General features: G+C 38.3%; 1 protein-coding gene across 1 annotated transcript in view; it reads left to right on the top strand.

The window, feature by feature from the left end:
• The window catches only part of LOC100695813 (vitamin D3 receptor B), a 32,855-nt gene that overhangs the window by 675 nt on the left and 16,579 nt on the right, over positions 1-15,601 (top strand). The window contains exons 2-3 of the mRNA XM_003441540.5: positions 280-353; positions 14,795-14,942. Coding sequence (XP_003441588.1) covers positions 14,797-14,942 — 146 coding nt within the window. The 5' untranslated portion in view covers positions 280-353; positions 14,795-14,796. The remainder of the gene's footprint in view (positions 1-279; positions 354-14,794; positions 14,943-15,601) is intronic.

Here is a 15,601-nt window from a genome sequence, read left to right as displayed (position 1 = left end):
TCGCACACACAGGAGGAATGTTAAGGTCGAGAGTTAAGTTGTTGTGATTTCAGTCGCTCGAGACTTTAGAAGAAACTGATTTAGCGCAGTTTCACTCTGTGGCTCTATCACGGTGTTTGTTCCCGCACTCAACGCTATATGATTACCCCGGAGTATGTACGTTGCTGTTGAAAATAGTTCAGCGTTACATAAACAAGAGTAACTGCAGGTCAGGTACCGTTGGAAAAGGCCCACTCAGTGACTTGCGTCTTGCAATTTTTTTGCTTTTCTGTTAAACAGGATTAAGAACTTGGGATAACTTGAAGAAGGGTTTCACGTCTTACCTATTGTGCAAGGACATGCTAAAACGTCAGGTGAGACTTTTCTTTCTCTTTTGTTTTTTAAATCATACTTTGCAATGTGCAATAGTATATTGGTACACTAAGAAATTATGCAACTTTGTTCATACACAAATTTCCCATAGTGTCTAGATGTTTTTTTAAAACATGGACCCGAGTGATTAGAAATTAATTACCCCATGACAAGTTAAATTAATTTCCAGTGAAAGTGTCAGTAGTTTTAAAACTTTGGAAAGTCGTATATTAAAATTTTAAAAAGTTGCCTAAATCAGTCACAGTCCCAAAACTAAGGTGTGTGCAAAAGTGAATATCAGGGTTACTTAAAATTTATTGTTATATGTCCCCATAAAAACTTTTACAAAGTGAAAAATTAATATTAAATTGCCACTTGCTTATTCACCTTTAATAACAAACTGATATCAGCTGACATTTTATTGGCTCTATAAGGACATGATAAGATACTGAGAAGCTGCAGTGACTTGATGTACTTGGTGTACAATTCAGCTTTCCTGTCACGTAGCTTACAGCTATAGTTTTCCTGTGCTACTACAGTTATGTGAGCATGGGAGCAGAATCCCTTTCACTGTAACACAACACAACACATACTGCTTGCTGCTTGGCTGGAATTATTTATACTACTACACCTTAACCACGCACATTAATAGTAATGGGGAATGGAGCCATTTGAGAATAATGACACCATTAATTAACACAAGCCTCCTGTCTCTTTCAAGTCTGAAATTTTAACAACCTGCTGCTCACAGGTTCCCTGCCTCTGTTCTTCATTTAACTAACTTATGGGTCTAGGTAAAACTAATAGCAAGGGGTATATATACTGCTTATTTTCCCAGTGGGCTCACAGCTATCCATTTTTGATGAAAAAATGGGAGATACACACTTGTTCACTTAATTACATATAGCTGTAAATTCTATTCCAGGCCAATACACCAGCTCTTAGACATTTACAAAGTTTCAGTTTTTGTACATTTTGTCCAGAAGGTGATGATTCTACTTTATTATGTTTATTATGATGCCAGGTCTCTCTTGGAAATGAGTTTTTAATCTCAGTGAAATTTTAACCTGGATAAATAAAGGACTAATAAAATAATTATAGAAATCGGAGTGGATTTTATTTCCACAATATGTATGACTTCAATAGTAAACCTAAAATAGAAACTCAGCCTTTTGATGTCAACAGAAACTCAGAAGGTTGTCAAATTAGTGTTTTTGGATTAGACTGGATTTCTATTGAGTCTCTAATAAAGCAACCTGTTAATGTATCAGCGTACACAACTTGCATTGTGAAATAAATGGTCTGTCTTTTTCCAGTGTCTTAACTGACATATGATTAATGATGTTCTGATTTCAAATGACTTGGAAATTTACTCAAGAACCGGTATTATTTAGGTCAGGGCCTGAGCTCAACCTAAATCAAGACAAACTAGGCTCCATGACGTAAATTATTTTTGTTGTAGGACTGAGCACAGACGGTTCATGGGAAGCTACGAAAAGGGCCTAGTTTGTGTCATTATTTACAGTAACAGGTAGCAGGTTGTTTATGGAGGGGTATGCTGTGGTGATAGCACAACCCATTAGGTCTCCTACACACTGAAATACCCCAGCCCCCTCCTCTGTTTCATGACTACGGTAATTGGTTGCTTCCTCTTACATGTGACCCTATAGAAAGAGAGAAGCTGCTGTGCTTGGCTGTAAAGACCCACTTATATGTACCTCTGCGCATGCACGCTTTTTGACACTTATGTTCTGTTGCCTGTAGGACTAATGAAGTGTTAAGTTCCCACTAATGTCTTTCGGTCCTCTTTTACATCTTGTGGTTGATGGTTTCTAGGCCAGAAGCATCACACAGGTAACATGATGTATATGGAGCGCGTCATGCTGAAATGAATTCTTCCTGGAAAGCAAACCGCGTCATTGTTTTTAACTTGGGCAGTTTGCGTGTAGTGTGCCCCTCCCCCCGTTTATTTTAGTATATAAATAGGTAAAGTACAAAATTTTAATGGCATTGTACATTTCTTCACCTTTCAAAATCTGACTTCTTTATAGAAATACAAACAGTGAATTCTTTAAGTTTATGTTTTTTAATAGGACTATTTCCTGAATGAGAGAGAGAATTTTATGGTGGTTATATAACCTGACATGTCGGCTAAGTGTTTTTGCATCCACCTCACCCACATGTCTGTAGTGTGTCCGGTTCTGTCCAGTTGGATTTTCTGCGTGTGCGACTCCGTGTGCTAGAGAATGTGCATTTTTCTGTCAAATTCAACATAGACATAAACAAGACTTTTGGTGTGTGTTTGAGTGGGCCTCTCCTTGCCTCGTCTCTTTCCCCTCCAGAGTCCAGCAAGGGGCCCAGCATAAGGGGGGCAGCCTGCCGTCACTGCAGCTCTCTCTCGCTCTCTTGCTCTCTCTCTCTCCCCCGTTGCTGGCCAGCAGAGGGGCCTGGGTGTTGGGGGAGCGTGAGGTGGGGAGGGGGTTACAGAGACCATAGGGCTGGACACGGGACATGGGACCCCCCACCCTTTCCAACCCCAGTTTAGCCCATCCTGTGTGGGGCACAGGTCACCTTGTCATGTGCTATTACTGCGGCTGTAACATGCTCCCTGCGATTGTAGGAAAAGAGCATGAGATAGTCCCATGGAGGCTGCAGGAGGAAGAATGAGAGAGAGGCAAAGTGAAGAGACAGGACTGGACTAGTCTGCTCAGCCGGTTGTTTAGCTGCATTACAGACTCTGTTTGTCTGCTTTGTTGTTGTTGTTAGGTCTACATTGTCCGTTTTTTTTTCTATTGTTTTCTCTACACTGTCAGTTTTCTGCATTTATTTATTCTTTTTTTTTCTAACTTAAAAGTTTTTAACCTAAAATATATATAAACCAGTCATATCTAAATTGAACATTTTCCCCTCACTAATCCCAGATTGTGTTATCTTCAGGACCCACCTTCCTTGTTCCTTCAGTTTCCTTTTTTCATCGTTTTTTTTCCCCCCCTAAATGGTATTGTTGGCTTTACTCTATATACCTTTCTAAGCATGAGTCACAAGGCTGTGTATTTCCATTGTAGACCAGTCCTCTGTAGCCAGGGTCATTCCAGATCCAGTTTGTTTGATGTGTTAAGTACTCGTAGTGACCCAGCCTGAAGTATGCAGTAAAACCCATCGCCTATATTTTCTCCCTTTTCTCTCTAACTCCCTCAAAAACTCCTCTTTGCCCCCCCATCAGTTTCTCTTTAACTGTCTGTTTTTTTTCCCTTTAAGAAAAACTTTTGGCAGAAGAGAACAATTTCAGATTCATTTGTGGGATTGCGTCATGTGATGTAGATGGAGCATGCACATTGGACTGTGGTGCAGGTCCTCCTTCTCTAGCTTACACCCTCACACGCTCCATAGCAATCTCTCTCTTTCTTCCAGTACTGTTATAGGTCTGGATGTGATTCTGACTCTTATGTGTTGGGATGTGGTCTGTAAGTTCATTGCTGACATTCTTGGGACATGATGCCAGAGATTTTTATTTCCCGCTTTCCCCTCTCTCTTCTGTATATCTGGGTGCACTTAAAATGATCCCTTCTTGAAAACGCTGTCTGGGTCCTCCCTGTTACTCGCTTTGTTATATCCTGCCCTGTCCTCAATCACGGTTCATTTCAGCGTCCAGGCTCTAATGGCACCACTTAATTAGGTTTGTTAGATGGTGGGCGTGGGTTGAGGGTGTGTTTTATAATCACTTGATATTGACTGAGATGAAAGTTAATCTAACATCTGGGCTGTGTTCCAAATCTTTTTCACAGCCGAAGTCTCATTTATTTTTGTTCTGTAAGTAACAAGGGCACCTGACAATGAAAACCAATGACCACTTTCCTGTTTGGTAATCACATACTTGTGATGCAGCTGGAAATTCAATGGCAAGAAGAACAGAGGGAAATAAGTTATCTTATGAGTGATTTTGGACTCATGCCATGGTCCACATTGGCACTTATCCCTGTATGAATATTTCACAGCAGCTCACACTCCCTGTAGATCCAGTAAGTGTAGCAGAAATACACAGTTACAGATACCTAGAATCACACAGGGATACACAAAGTGGTGCATTACTATATTAATAATCCTTCATGTTTATTGTGTTACTGCATGTCATATACTAGCTCTTAAGATGTCTGCTCTCTGTGTTCCTCAGATTAACACCATCTGTATTCAGGACATAATTTTTGCATTGATTGACATCAAATGTCAACCTGTTAGAAGGTGCAGTTATAGAGGTGGCCATTTGGGACACAAGGATGTGTGTGGTGCAAACACTTTGCACTAATAAATGTGACATGGTTGTTGCCATTTTCTGAAGAAATTATGTAGACTTTGGTGGGATATTCCTCCAAGTCCTCAGAGTTAAAATCCTGCCAGGTGTTCATTAATTAATATTTAATTAAATGATTTTTCATTTGTTAAGGCGTATAAGGATACTCTGTTTTATTGCAAGATGTGATTAATTTTTTAAAATTTATTTATTTATTTTTTTGGGCACATTGATGCTAATTCAGACCAGACCACTCTCAGTTCTAGACCATGTATCTTAAGAATTGATGAGCTTCTCAGTTGCGAAGCATTAAGCATTTTGCAGACAGTGCTGGTCTAACCTGGGACCAGTTATAGCATCAGTCCCTGGATTATGAGAAACATGCGTGTCATTTCAGCCATAATGTGAATAAATCAAAGGAGGAAAAGATGAGTCATTGCTTCACTGCATGCTAAGTAGCACTTGTTCTCCCTCAGCTGGTCTTTTGGGTTAAAAGACGGGGAACCTCCCTAGCCTCTCATCCAAAATTGGGGTAATGTCTTTATTTTGCAGCTTTCACCACCCAGTTAAAATGACATGCTAGAGTCAGTTTGTGGTACTGCGCATAATTACTGCGGGCCTCTTCTCTTGCTCATCCTCCACTGCCACTGTATGTCTGACCTCCAAGCTCCAGTCTTTCAGTACATTTTGCTTTTGCCTTTTTTTGTAATTTCATTTCATTTCAAGCAATTATTTCTAAAGTGAAGGTTATTCAGTTGTGGAGAGAACAGTGCCAACGGTGCAAAAGAAGCTGCTTATACGCTTTATAATCAATTTGTTTCTCGGTTTCTATCTCTGTATTAAGGAATTGATTAAAAGTTTTTGTTTTTCATATTTTGAATATTTTTGGCTGTTGGATTGTTAGCAAAGACTTGAGGCCCTTGGGATATATATTGTTATGAATTTCTAGGAGGTTTAATGATGAAGCAACATATAGTCAGATATACCAGTTAATAGCTGCCCTAATTAATATATTATCCCTAACCGACCAGCAGACAAACTTAGTCATCAGTGTGTGTATGCATACAACAACAGATAATAGCAAAATGAGCTCCTTGATTTTGAAATGAGAGTGAAGCAGGACCAGCAGAAATAAATCATACTCTAAATGTGATTCCAACACGAATAGCAAATTGCTTTTTCCCCCCTGATCCTTCTCAAGATGAGGGCCTGTCAAAGATGAGACATGTATTTATATTTAGCCAGTAGTTGAAGTGGCTTATGACTGTGTATATTTTTAGACAGCCTTTTAAATGACAAAAACAGGCTGTTTGCGTTGATCGCCGTCTTTGGGACAGTGCTGTGTGCCCGCTCCTCATAGTATTTATTTCTTTCTCATTTCCAAAACAGCAAGCAGGGTACAGTGAGCCATTGTGAGACACAGAGTCACATTGACAAAGAGGTCACCCCTCCTCTACTTGCTGTATATGTCTTTATCTCTTATTGCTCCAATACCCCCACATCTCCTTTCACTCTCTGGCCTGCTTCTCGTCTGCATCCTTCTTGTCCTACGAAACTCACTGCTCGCTTCTGTGGGATGGCATTTCCTCTTTATGAGTGCAAACAGCCATTCACAGGGAAATAGATGGGAACTCATCTAAATGATCCTTGTAGTTAGGTGTAACTGAGACATAAAGAAAGGGAAAAGATTTGTATACTGTGATGTTCCCAACACCAAGATTAAACGAAGATTATGGAATCCAGCGGAAATTGTGCTACAACAAAACCGTTTGATGTTACACTGTTAAACCCATATTTTTGTACTTATGACTAAGTAGTGGTTTAGCAAAGGGCAAAGCTATGAATTTGTGCATGTACACTGCAACTATTGCTTTGGAGACAGACCACATTCAATAAACAACCCAGGCAGCATAAGAGATTCAAAGTATTTTAAATAAACCAGTGGAGGTGTCTAGATGAGCATGTCAGACTATAGTTTTCTTTTTCTTTTAGCTGATGTAAACTTATCCCTGTTTGTACTAGTCATACGGCTGAGATGGGTGACCTTAATTGCCATCAGTACCACATAATTTCACACAGAATATGTACAGCCTTCTGTGTCATTTACTGACTGTCCTTGTTTTACCTCCTCATGTTCTTTTTATATTTAGAGCTTTTGCCACAAATATACAATACATTTCAAATTCATGGTAACTCCCTCTTTCTCAGGCCCTGCTTCATTTGATTTGCCAAGATGGCAGTCGTGATGCAAATCATAACATGAAATTATGTTGTCTTGTGCTTATTCTATGCACAATTGCTTAGCCTGTTCTTTAAAAGGGAGTGAATTGTAAGTAAAATTGTAGGAGGATAAAAGCAGCCTTAAAATTAAGATAAAATTAATCTGTTTTTTCCCCCTTAACATTTCTCCTTCTTTTCTGCCCTGGAAATTTAAAGAAAAGGAGGAACACCAACTGCACCAGATCAAAAAAGAATAAAAATGGCTTCTTTAAGATGGTAAACTGTGAAGGAGGATGTAGCCAGCATGACATCACCCACTGGTTTGTGGACTCTAATGTTGAAGCCTAAGGCTGAGCACTGTGGTTCTTGCCTTGTGTTTTAAAACTAGACATCACAAGCAAGAGGATGATGTTGTTTTTTGTTGTTGTTGTTGGTGGTTATATTTTTTTTGTCTTTTTTCAGGCTAAATAGGACCATAATTTATAAAATGAAAAACAGGTTGTGTTCAGTAAAATTTGAAACAAATGATTATGAGTATACACTCATTAGTATCATAAATCAAATGAGCATTGGTAATTTTTCTCAGATCTCTATCAGTTGGCACTTCTGAAATGGCTTCATTGGCTGTGTCTAGAGCAGGGCGATATGACCAAAAATATTTATCACGATATACATTTGAAAATTTGCGATAACGATATAACTGACGATATAATTGACACTAGACAAAATACTTTACAACTCCACAACTTTATTAGTGCAAAAAAACCCCATCAATGTATTTTCACTTAAACAAGCAGCTGTTTTTTATGTGCATTAAAGTTATATAAAAATGTAACAGTGCAAATTCCTTGCTGACAGTTTAACCAAAAGGCATTTCCAGTGGAAATTGGCCGACATATCCTCATCATAACCATGTATAATATCCACAAAACTTAAAAAGAGGTTATACACACACAATACGGTAATATTATGTTGAAGCACAGTACGTACCACTCCGCGAGGCGCCTGCCTACGATAGCCGTAATGCTCCGACAATCCATCAAGCGGTGCGGGTTCCTAGCTTAGCAAAGTCGTACTAAAACATTTGACAGATTTTCGAGCGCCGTGTACCACATAAAATCGTTTCGAGGTCAGTAAACACAACCAGAATTCATACATAAGGCACACGGGATTATAAGGGGCACTGTTGATTTTCAAAAAAATCAAAGGATTGATTTTAAGTGTGCCGTATTTTCCAAAAAACGCGGTAATAACGACGGCCCGCTAGCATGCTCTACCAAAAATAGTGGTTTGTTGTGTATCTGACGGACGAAAGCTAAACCAGTTCCACACCACTGAAGTTGCAGCATTTTTACAAACCAGTTCTGGTTCATCCGTTTCATTTAACGATCCACTTTCGCTCTTCTCATTCTGCGTCGCCGCCATGTGCGTATGTAAACATAGGCACTGCGCATGCGCGTTTTACCCATATTCTATCGCGATATTTCATTTTCCTATCGTTGCCCAAAATTACACCGGTATTACCGTGAACGGTATGATATGGCCCAGCCCTAGCGGTGTCCATCGTTTATATACAGTAGGATAGTTTTTTTCCTTCTTCCTGCTAAGATAACAGCAGAGGCAACATGGTGATGTTTTTGAATAACTCGTGCAGCCATGTCATGGTTGATTAGATGCACCTTGTATGGAAAAAAGGTAAAAGCATTGATAGACCGCCCCCGTCTCCAAAAGCACAACACTCTGCTCTGTGCATAATAACAGTGAAACAAGTAACACATTGACTTGCAGTTTATTCTAGTTCTCATGAACCCTTTGTCTATTGCAAGATATTCCCACCTAATAACAAAAACAAGTATGCTAGAAAACAGGAAGTTAAAATATAAGGATTTGAAAAACCTGACTTGGTTCTTTTGCAGTGCAAACTGGGCCTTGAATCCATTGTCAACCGCACAACTGTAAAGTTGTGTATCTGCACCTTTCAAGGCTGTGATAGTATTGCTTTGAAAAAAAATTTGTCTTCCCGAAGATGGACCTTGAGGTGATCATTTTGCCATGATGACAAACAGACTCATTCTGAAGGGGAAAACAATACCATCTACGCTGTTGCAGCATGTAATTATGAAAACCTACATCACCTACACTGCAAGGCGAATGGTCAGATGGTAAACTTCACTGTTTAACACTTGAGAGTTTTAATGTGAACATATCAGAAATGTTTGGTGTAATGACTGTTTGGTAGGAACAGCTTCGATTACTCAGGCATTTGTCAGTAGCAGCAGCTACACAAAAAAAGTCAGTATATTACATATGTAATTTTGGAATTTGTTGTTTAGGGTGTGAGGTCTGATAGCATTAATAGTTTTTCTCATATGTTACGGGAAAATTATTTAATATACTTTAATATAATTTAATTGAGGTTAATAAGGCTAGTAGATACATGATACTGTGCACCAGGGCCCATTAAAGTCATCTAAAGGTAACCTGGAGATTTTTTGTTGTTGTTGTCAACTACACACAACTTTAACACCAAGATTTTCTTTGGGTTACAATGACGGTTTGAACTAATGCAGCATCTTTATATTCTTAAATTATGAGGCAAATGTGATATTTGGACTGTTGCTGAAAATAACTTGAAACCATCTTGCAGTCATTCAAATGATTTTCCTTCATAAACTTGAATCAGCTAGTGCAGATGCTCACTTATTTTCTGTTCAGAAAAGCATTTATTCTAATAATGCTACAATAAGATCATATCAGGAGATTTAAGTAATTCAGAAATTTATAATCTAGAAAACCACACATCGATCCTGCAGCTGTGGGATGACCTGTTTAATGAAGAAGAAAGAAATCTGCAGTGTCTGAAAGTGCATTTTAAGAGTTGTGTGCAATTTAGCAATAATGGAATAGAGTAGGAGGAGGAGCTGAGCTCCTGCACAGCTCTCAGTTCCACTGAGCTGCTGCCTGGTTTAACCCCTACTTTTGAGTTAAATTACCATAGATAGGAAAGTTTCTTTCTTTGCTTAACAATGTGGTTTGACTGGACTGTGATTAATATAAGAAACATCTAAATAAATGATTAACATGTTAGTAGTTGTTTGGAGAGGAATACATGGGAAATGTAGAGCTGATGAGGTGAGATGATAAAGCAAACATAGAAACATTTCAGGCTCTTTTTGCAGCAGTGTTTCCTGCTGTTCATCGGTATCACATGGTGTGTTGATACAGCATTCTATCATATCACTTCTTCTTGTGATATGTGATTGATACACCGACAGCCATACAGATATTTATATCAGAACATGTGGGTCGTGTCCAGTATTCTCAGTCATGACCAGTAACCGGTCTGTCAGTCTCATTTATGACCAATTATCGCCTGGTCAGTTTCATGTGCAAGTGCATTAACAGCCACACAATGTGTCGTTATCCTGGAAGTTCTTCACTGTGACTGTAGGTACTGTAAGTTTGCCAAAGTAAATCACAAGGGGGCCACCACAAAAAATGTGCATAACAAGAGATCTAAACAGAATCTTTAATTACCTTCATCCAGTTTAACATGGACATTTTAACAAAGCCAACAACGGCAAAGTGGCTAAAGCTCTCCAGACCTCTGAGCCAGCCACAAGTCGGCAGCCTCAGTATGAGCAAAGAATCAAAGCAGTTTCAAGGTTAATTATCAAAAAACGAACCAATGACCCGTGTTCTGTTGAATTTATAAACACCCTGGAAATTTATGTAAGCACCTGACATTTGTTTTGTTTTGTATAAATCTGTTACACCCACTGTTTGGTAAGATATAATATGTCAGGAAAAAAAGATGGGTGCACATCAACCCATTTTTCCTTTATCAGTTCCTAGCAGACAATTTTATTTTCAGTTTCAGCAAGAAGATCCTATTACTTACTGCCGTGTGGGGGAAATTACAAAGTTCAATCATTCATTTTATTATGAAAATAATATTTTGCGTTGAGGCAAAGAAGAAAATCCGAGTCAGCAAAAAGCGATATTAGCAGTTTACAACTCGAAGAAAAAAAATCACTTAAGAAAACTGAAATCAGTGCGTCTCTAGATGTCATATTATTATAATTTTGGTTAAAAAAAAAATAATTAAGAAAACCTGCACACACTCCGACACCACATTGCTATTAATAAATGGATAATTCCTACTTTTCTCTTTTATAGACATATTTTTTTTCTTCATTACAGATCTTGTGACATGTTATATTTTATTGGCTTGAAATCTATCACAGGTTCTCCAGTAGTCATTTGAGAGTTGCTCCAAAATCAAGTCAGTCTCTGTAGACGACCATCATAAAATGAAAAAAAGACAAAAACAGTGTGATTACAGACTGCTAGGGAATCGGTTTTAGATAGCTGATTTCCACCGTCATAACAACTGTAGTGTGGTCGTTTTGATTAATAAGTGTCCCGACACAGGCAACGTTCTTCCCTTCTCAAGATAAAGTTGCTGAACTGTACCTCACAACCATGTTTGTGCTGTTGCTACCTTTTGGAGCATTAATAATGGACTTAGGTACCACATTTTATGTCTTGCTGTGTTTACATATAATGCAGGACAAGCAAATTCTAGCCTTTTTATTATTCTTCTACTTGGGACTAGAAGAATTATAGCAAGTATGCCTGTGTATTTCACCTGTTCAGTTTGTGGGTAGAACTTGCTAAATGAGTTAGCACTTCATTCTGATGTTTAAATATTGTAATTTCTGGCTCTCAAGAATATTGAGGAAACCAAAAAGTTAACTTTACAGCCTTTCACAAACAAATGGGTAATGTCATTGTATAGAGTTATATCTTGTAATGTCCATAATGTCTTCTTTTACCCTTTGCCTCAACTCTGTAAGCAAATCAGGGCTATACTTTATACCACTGTAACACACAGGATAGAATACTATTTTGCATGATTACCACAGTGACAGATTTGATTGATGGCAAACGGCATACACACAATATGTATATCATTCAAGAGTGAGACGTTCAGTAGAAGCCCGAAGCTACAAAACTTGCCGCCTGGCTTTGCGTGCCCAATACTGGAATGACTACAGATCTGGTCTAATAACCTGATGCATTATTTAGAGCTCTCTCAATTCTACTGTGCATTTAGTGTAATGGCCTGTCAAGCCTGAATGCAATCACAGAAGGCTGACTTCAGTGATCATTTGATGATATAGTGAAGCAAATGGGCATTTTGGTTCACAGTGAGTAATGAGTGTGAATGTGTACTGGGAGTAGTTTTCCCGTGTTCAGTAGAACTTGTTTTATGTTTTTTTGTGTGTGTGTTTTTTCTTTTTTTCTGTAAAGGTCTTTGTCATTTATACCGGTCATAATTGCGTAATATTACATTACATGACAGCACTCACAGCTTTGTGGTTCTTACACTAGACCCGTGAAAAGGATTATTATAAATTTTAATCAGCCATAGCATTGCTTTTTTCTGCTGAATCATGGAGTATTCTTGGTTTTGATAATGTATCACGTTTCCAAATACCAGCAGGACTTCTAAAGGCTTTTCTTTTTTTTTTTCTTTTTTTTTTATGACTGTATGTGAGAAAGATCAGCACCACAAGATCCCCTCAGGGACATTGCATTGCCTGGATGTGATTTCTTTGTTTAGGAGTTAGTCTTTCCATCTACTGGCGCTGCAAAACTACCAGAGGATATAACTTTTATAACACATACCTATGAGAATTTTAGGGGTAAAGATTGCAACTACATAAGGTTAACCCAGGATGCATAAATGTATGTGGTATACGCATCTGTGGGTTTGTTTGGTTTGCTTTGGAAACAGCCTCTTCAAATGTGTTTTGGGTCATTCTGGTGTTTGCAAACAAAATCCGGAATCCTGGCCAGCAAGGGTAATGCTCATTATTTTGGATACATGGAGCCCCAGTGCTTGAAATGTAAAACCTATGCTCATTTATATTTTCATCATCTGGATATCAAGCATAGCCATGTAATAAATAACCTGGGGGCACTGTCACATAGACATGAAATTTGTTAATGTTTGGTCATATGATTGATGATTAGCGCAGCTTTATAGGCCAACATTCTCTGAAGGACCTTTGAGACAACTTGTGTACTTTGCACTCAGAAAGAAAGGGATGTGAGAAAGGGGAGGTGGGAAAAGAAACACAAGTTATGCGCTGAGACGACAGAGAACAACAAGAGTTTTAGGCACACCCTGCCTAGTCTGTCACTATAGACTAGTTGGAATAACAAAACAGGGTTGCCACAGTATTCGTAGGAGCTTTTTCACAGCCAGTGTTGTGTGATGGCAAATACTCTCCAGCTTTCACACAAAACTACTCCATTTTAGTGTAGGTATAACTTTTTTCTTATGTAGGATGCGAAACATTGCTCAGTTTTCTTTATATCACCTGGCTGGGACTCACTGTTTCAGAAGCGAGGCTGAAAAGTCTGAAAAGTTGTCTGTTGTCTGCCATTGGTCTGTTGTTTATCAGACGTTTGTGTGACCATCTGCTGAATTGGCTAAACAAATATTTGTAGACAAGTCTTACTGTACCATAACACATGTATCACATATTCGTGGTTAAGGCATGTGGTCTCTGTTGAAGCTACTGTAGAAGCTTGATGCGTGCAAAGAACAAGGGCAATGACTAGACCCTCTGTTTTATTCTGCTTTTGACCTTTTGTTGTAATGAAGACTAAACGTCCTTAATGAAATTGGACCAGGAGCAAACCTTAATTTAACAAAACACCATTAATATTCACAGTTGAACTAACAGAAAAGCAACAAAAGTCGCTGAGACTTTTGGGTTGAATATTGTTTCTTAATTACCTGTGAATGATGAAGAACTCCGTCAAACTTTTTTATTATTCAGGTATGTCAGTGGCTGTTTTTTCTTTTCTTTTCTTTAGGTTTTTTTTTTTTTTTTTTTTTTTTTGAGGAAGAGGGTTACTGGTTTACTTACCCTCCCTTTCCTTCACATACTTCAATCATTTTATCTCACTTTCATTGTAGAGTGCAAGCAAAGAAAGAAATAAGAAAGAAGCTTTGTGAAAAAGATAGTCATCGCTTGTTCATGTGGATTCTAGCCTTGTGGTGACATGTATTTTTTTTCTTCTCCTCAGACTCAAATTACGGAGATTCAGCATTTTGAAGTTTAACAAGTTTTTTTTGTTTGTTTTTTTATTTTCAATTCATATGTCTTCATTTTTTCCCCTTGGACGAAGAAAATAGAATTAATTTCCCTGCAGAGAGTAGAATGAGGTGTTGCAGTCCTATAAAAAAGGGCCAAAGTTTAAATTAAAAAAAAGTGTTTCACTTTTTACAGTCAGATAATTGAGAGACAATTAAAAATCTGACAATGGAACTTTATTTTTATTATTCGTGTTCTCAAATATGTAGTGTTGTGCGTCAGTGTATATAAAATTAAATTATTAAATAATATAAACTGTAATCAAAGTTTATCTATGTAGGACTTTGGAAATGCACATAAATAATGGAATTTAAAGCCATGTAGAAATTAAAAGTTGAAAGCAATGCAAGAATTAAAGAATAAAAGTGCACAAAATGTAAAAGCAGATTCTGTATCTGAAATTCAACAGTCCCTTTAAAACACTACATCTCAAGCTGACTTTTGAAGAAATTCACTCATTGGGCAGATTTTACAGATCCAGGTAGAGAATTCCACAGATCAGGTGCCTCAGCCTGAATAGCTGCACCACCCTGGGTCCTTAGCTGGTTGTTGGGCAAGCAGGTCGATTTTTCTTTTCTTTTCTTTTCTTTTCTTTTCTTTTCTTTTCTTTTCTTTTCTTCTTTTTTCTTTTTTTTTTTCTTGTGTGTGTGTGTGTGTGTGTGTGTGTGTGTGTTAATTTTTGCATACAGTTTCTACAGTGTTGTTTAATGTGTCTTTTTGTTTTCCCCTTTTCCTCCTTTGATTTCATCTCTCTTTTTAGTGATGGAGCCCACGGTTGTGAGTACGTCCACTGTGGCCCCTGATGAATTCGATAGGAATGTTCCACGAATCTGTGGTGTTTGTGGCGACAAAGCCACTGGCTTCCACTTCAACGCCATGACCTGTGAGGGCTGCAAGGGCTTTTTCAGGTACAAAAATTGATGATTTTGATTCTCGCCTGTGCAGACGTAAACACTGATACTCGAACGTTTGTGTGGCCAGCAAAAAAAAAAAAAAAAAAAAAAAAAAAGCTCAAAATGATTGGAAAATATTGCATGTTGACCAAGTAACTGACACACGTACACACTGACATACAGTCACAAGTTGCATATATAATGGCTACTCACACACTTATATTCTGAGATATATATTATGATATAAAGTATAGTCGCTGCCCACAGCTTCTCACTCACACACGCACACCAGCTGACAGCATTCGTGTTCACACTAATGCTCGGCAGCAGGCCAAGAATACAAACGAGCCCATTCCTGTATTTAATGTCTTGGCTGCTCCTTGCTCATTGATACAGACATGAGTTTCCAATTTATCCAAAGACGAAACTGGAGCAAGTCGTGATTTTGTGCTGGGCTTGTGTGTGTGTGTGTGTGTGTGTGTGTGTTTGATGTATCCGTGCAGTTGCGCCTGTTTCTCTCGGCAGTGTTGATATATATAACGGGAGGGGAGGGGAAAAAAAAAAAGACGGATGTTTAATAATCTCCTTCCTCGGCTCGCTGATGGCCCTTGTTTGAACTTTCACGAAGCACGTGTTTTTGCTCACATCTGTGTATAAATTTTCATACATAAATG

This window comes from Oreochromis niloticus, linkage group LG5 (assembly GCF_001858045.2).
Source record: "Oreochromis niloticus isolate F11D_XX linkage group LG5, O_niloticus_UMD_NMBU, whole genome shotgun sequence".
In the NCBI taxonomy this organism is placed as follows: Eukaryota; Metazoa; Chordata; class Actinopteri; order Cichliformes; family Cichlidae; genus Oreochromis; species Oreochromis niloticus.
The sequence above is the reverse complement of the archived record's forward strand: the minus strand, read 5'-3'. Positions and strand labels throughout refer to the sequence as shown.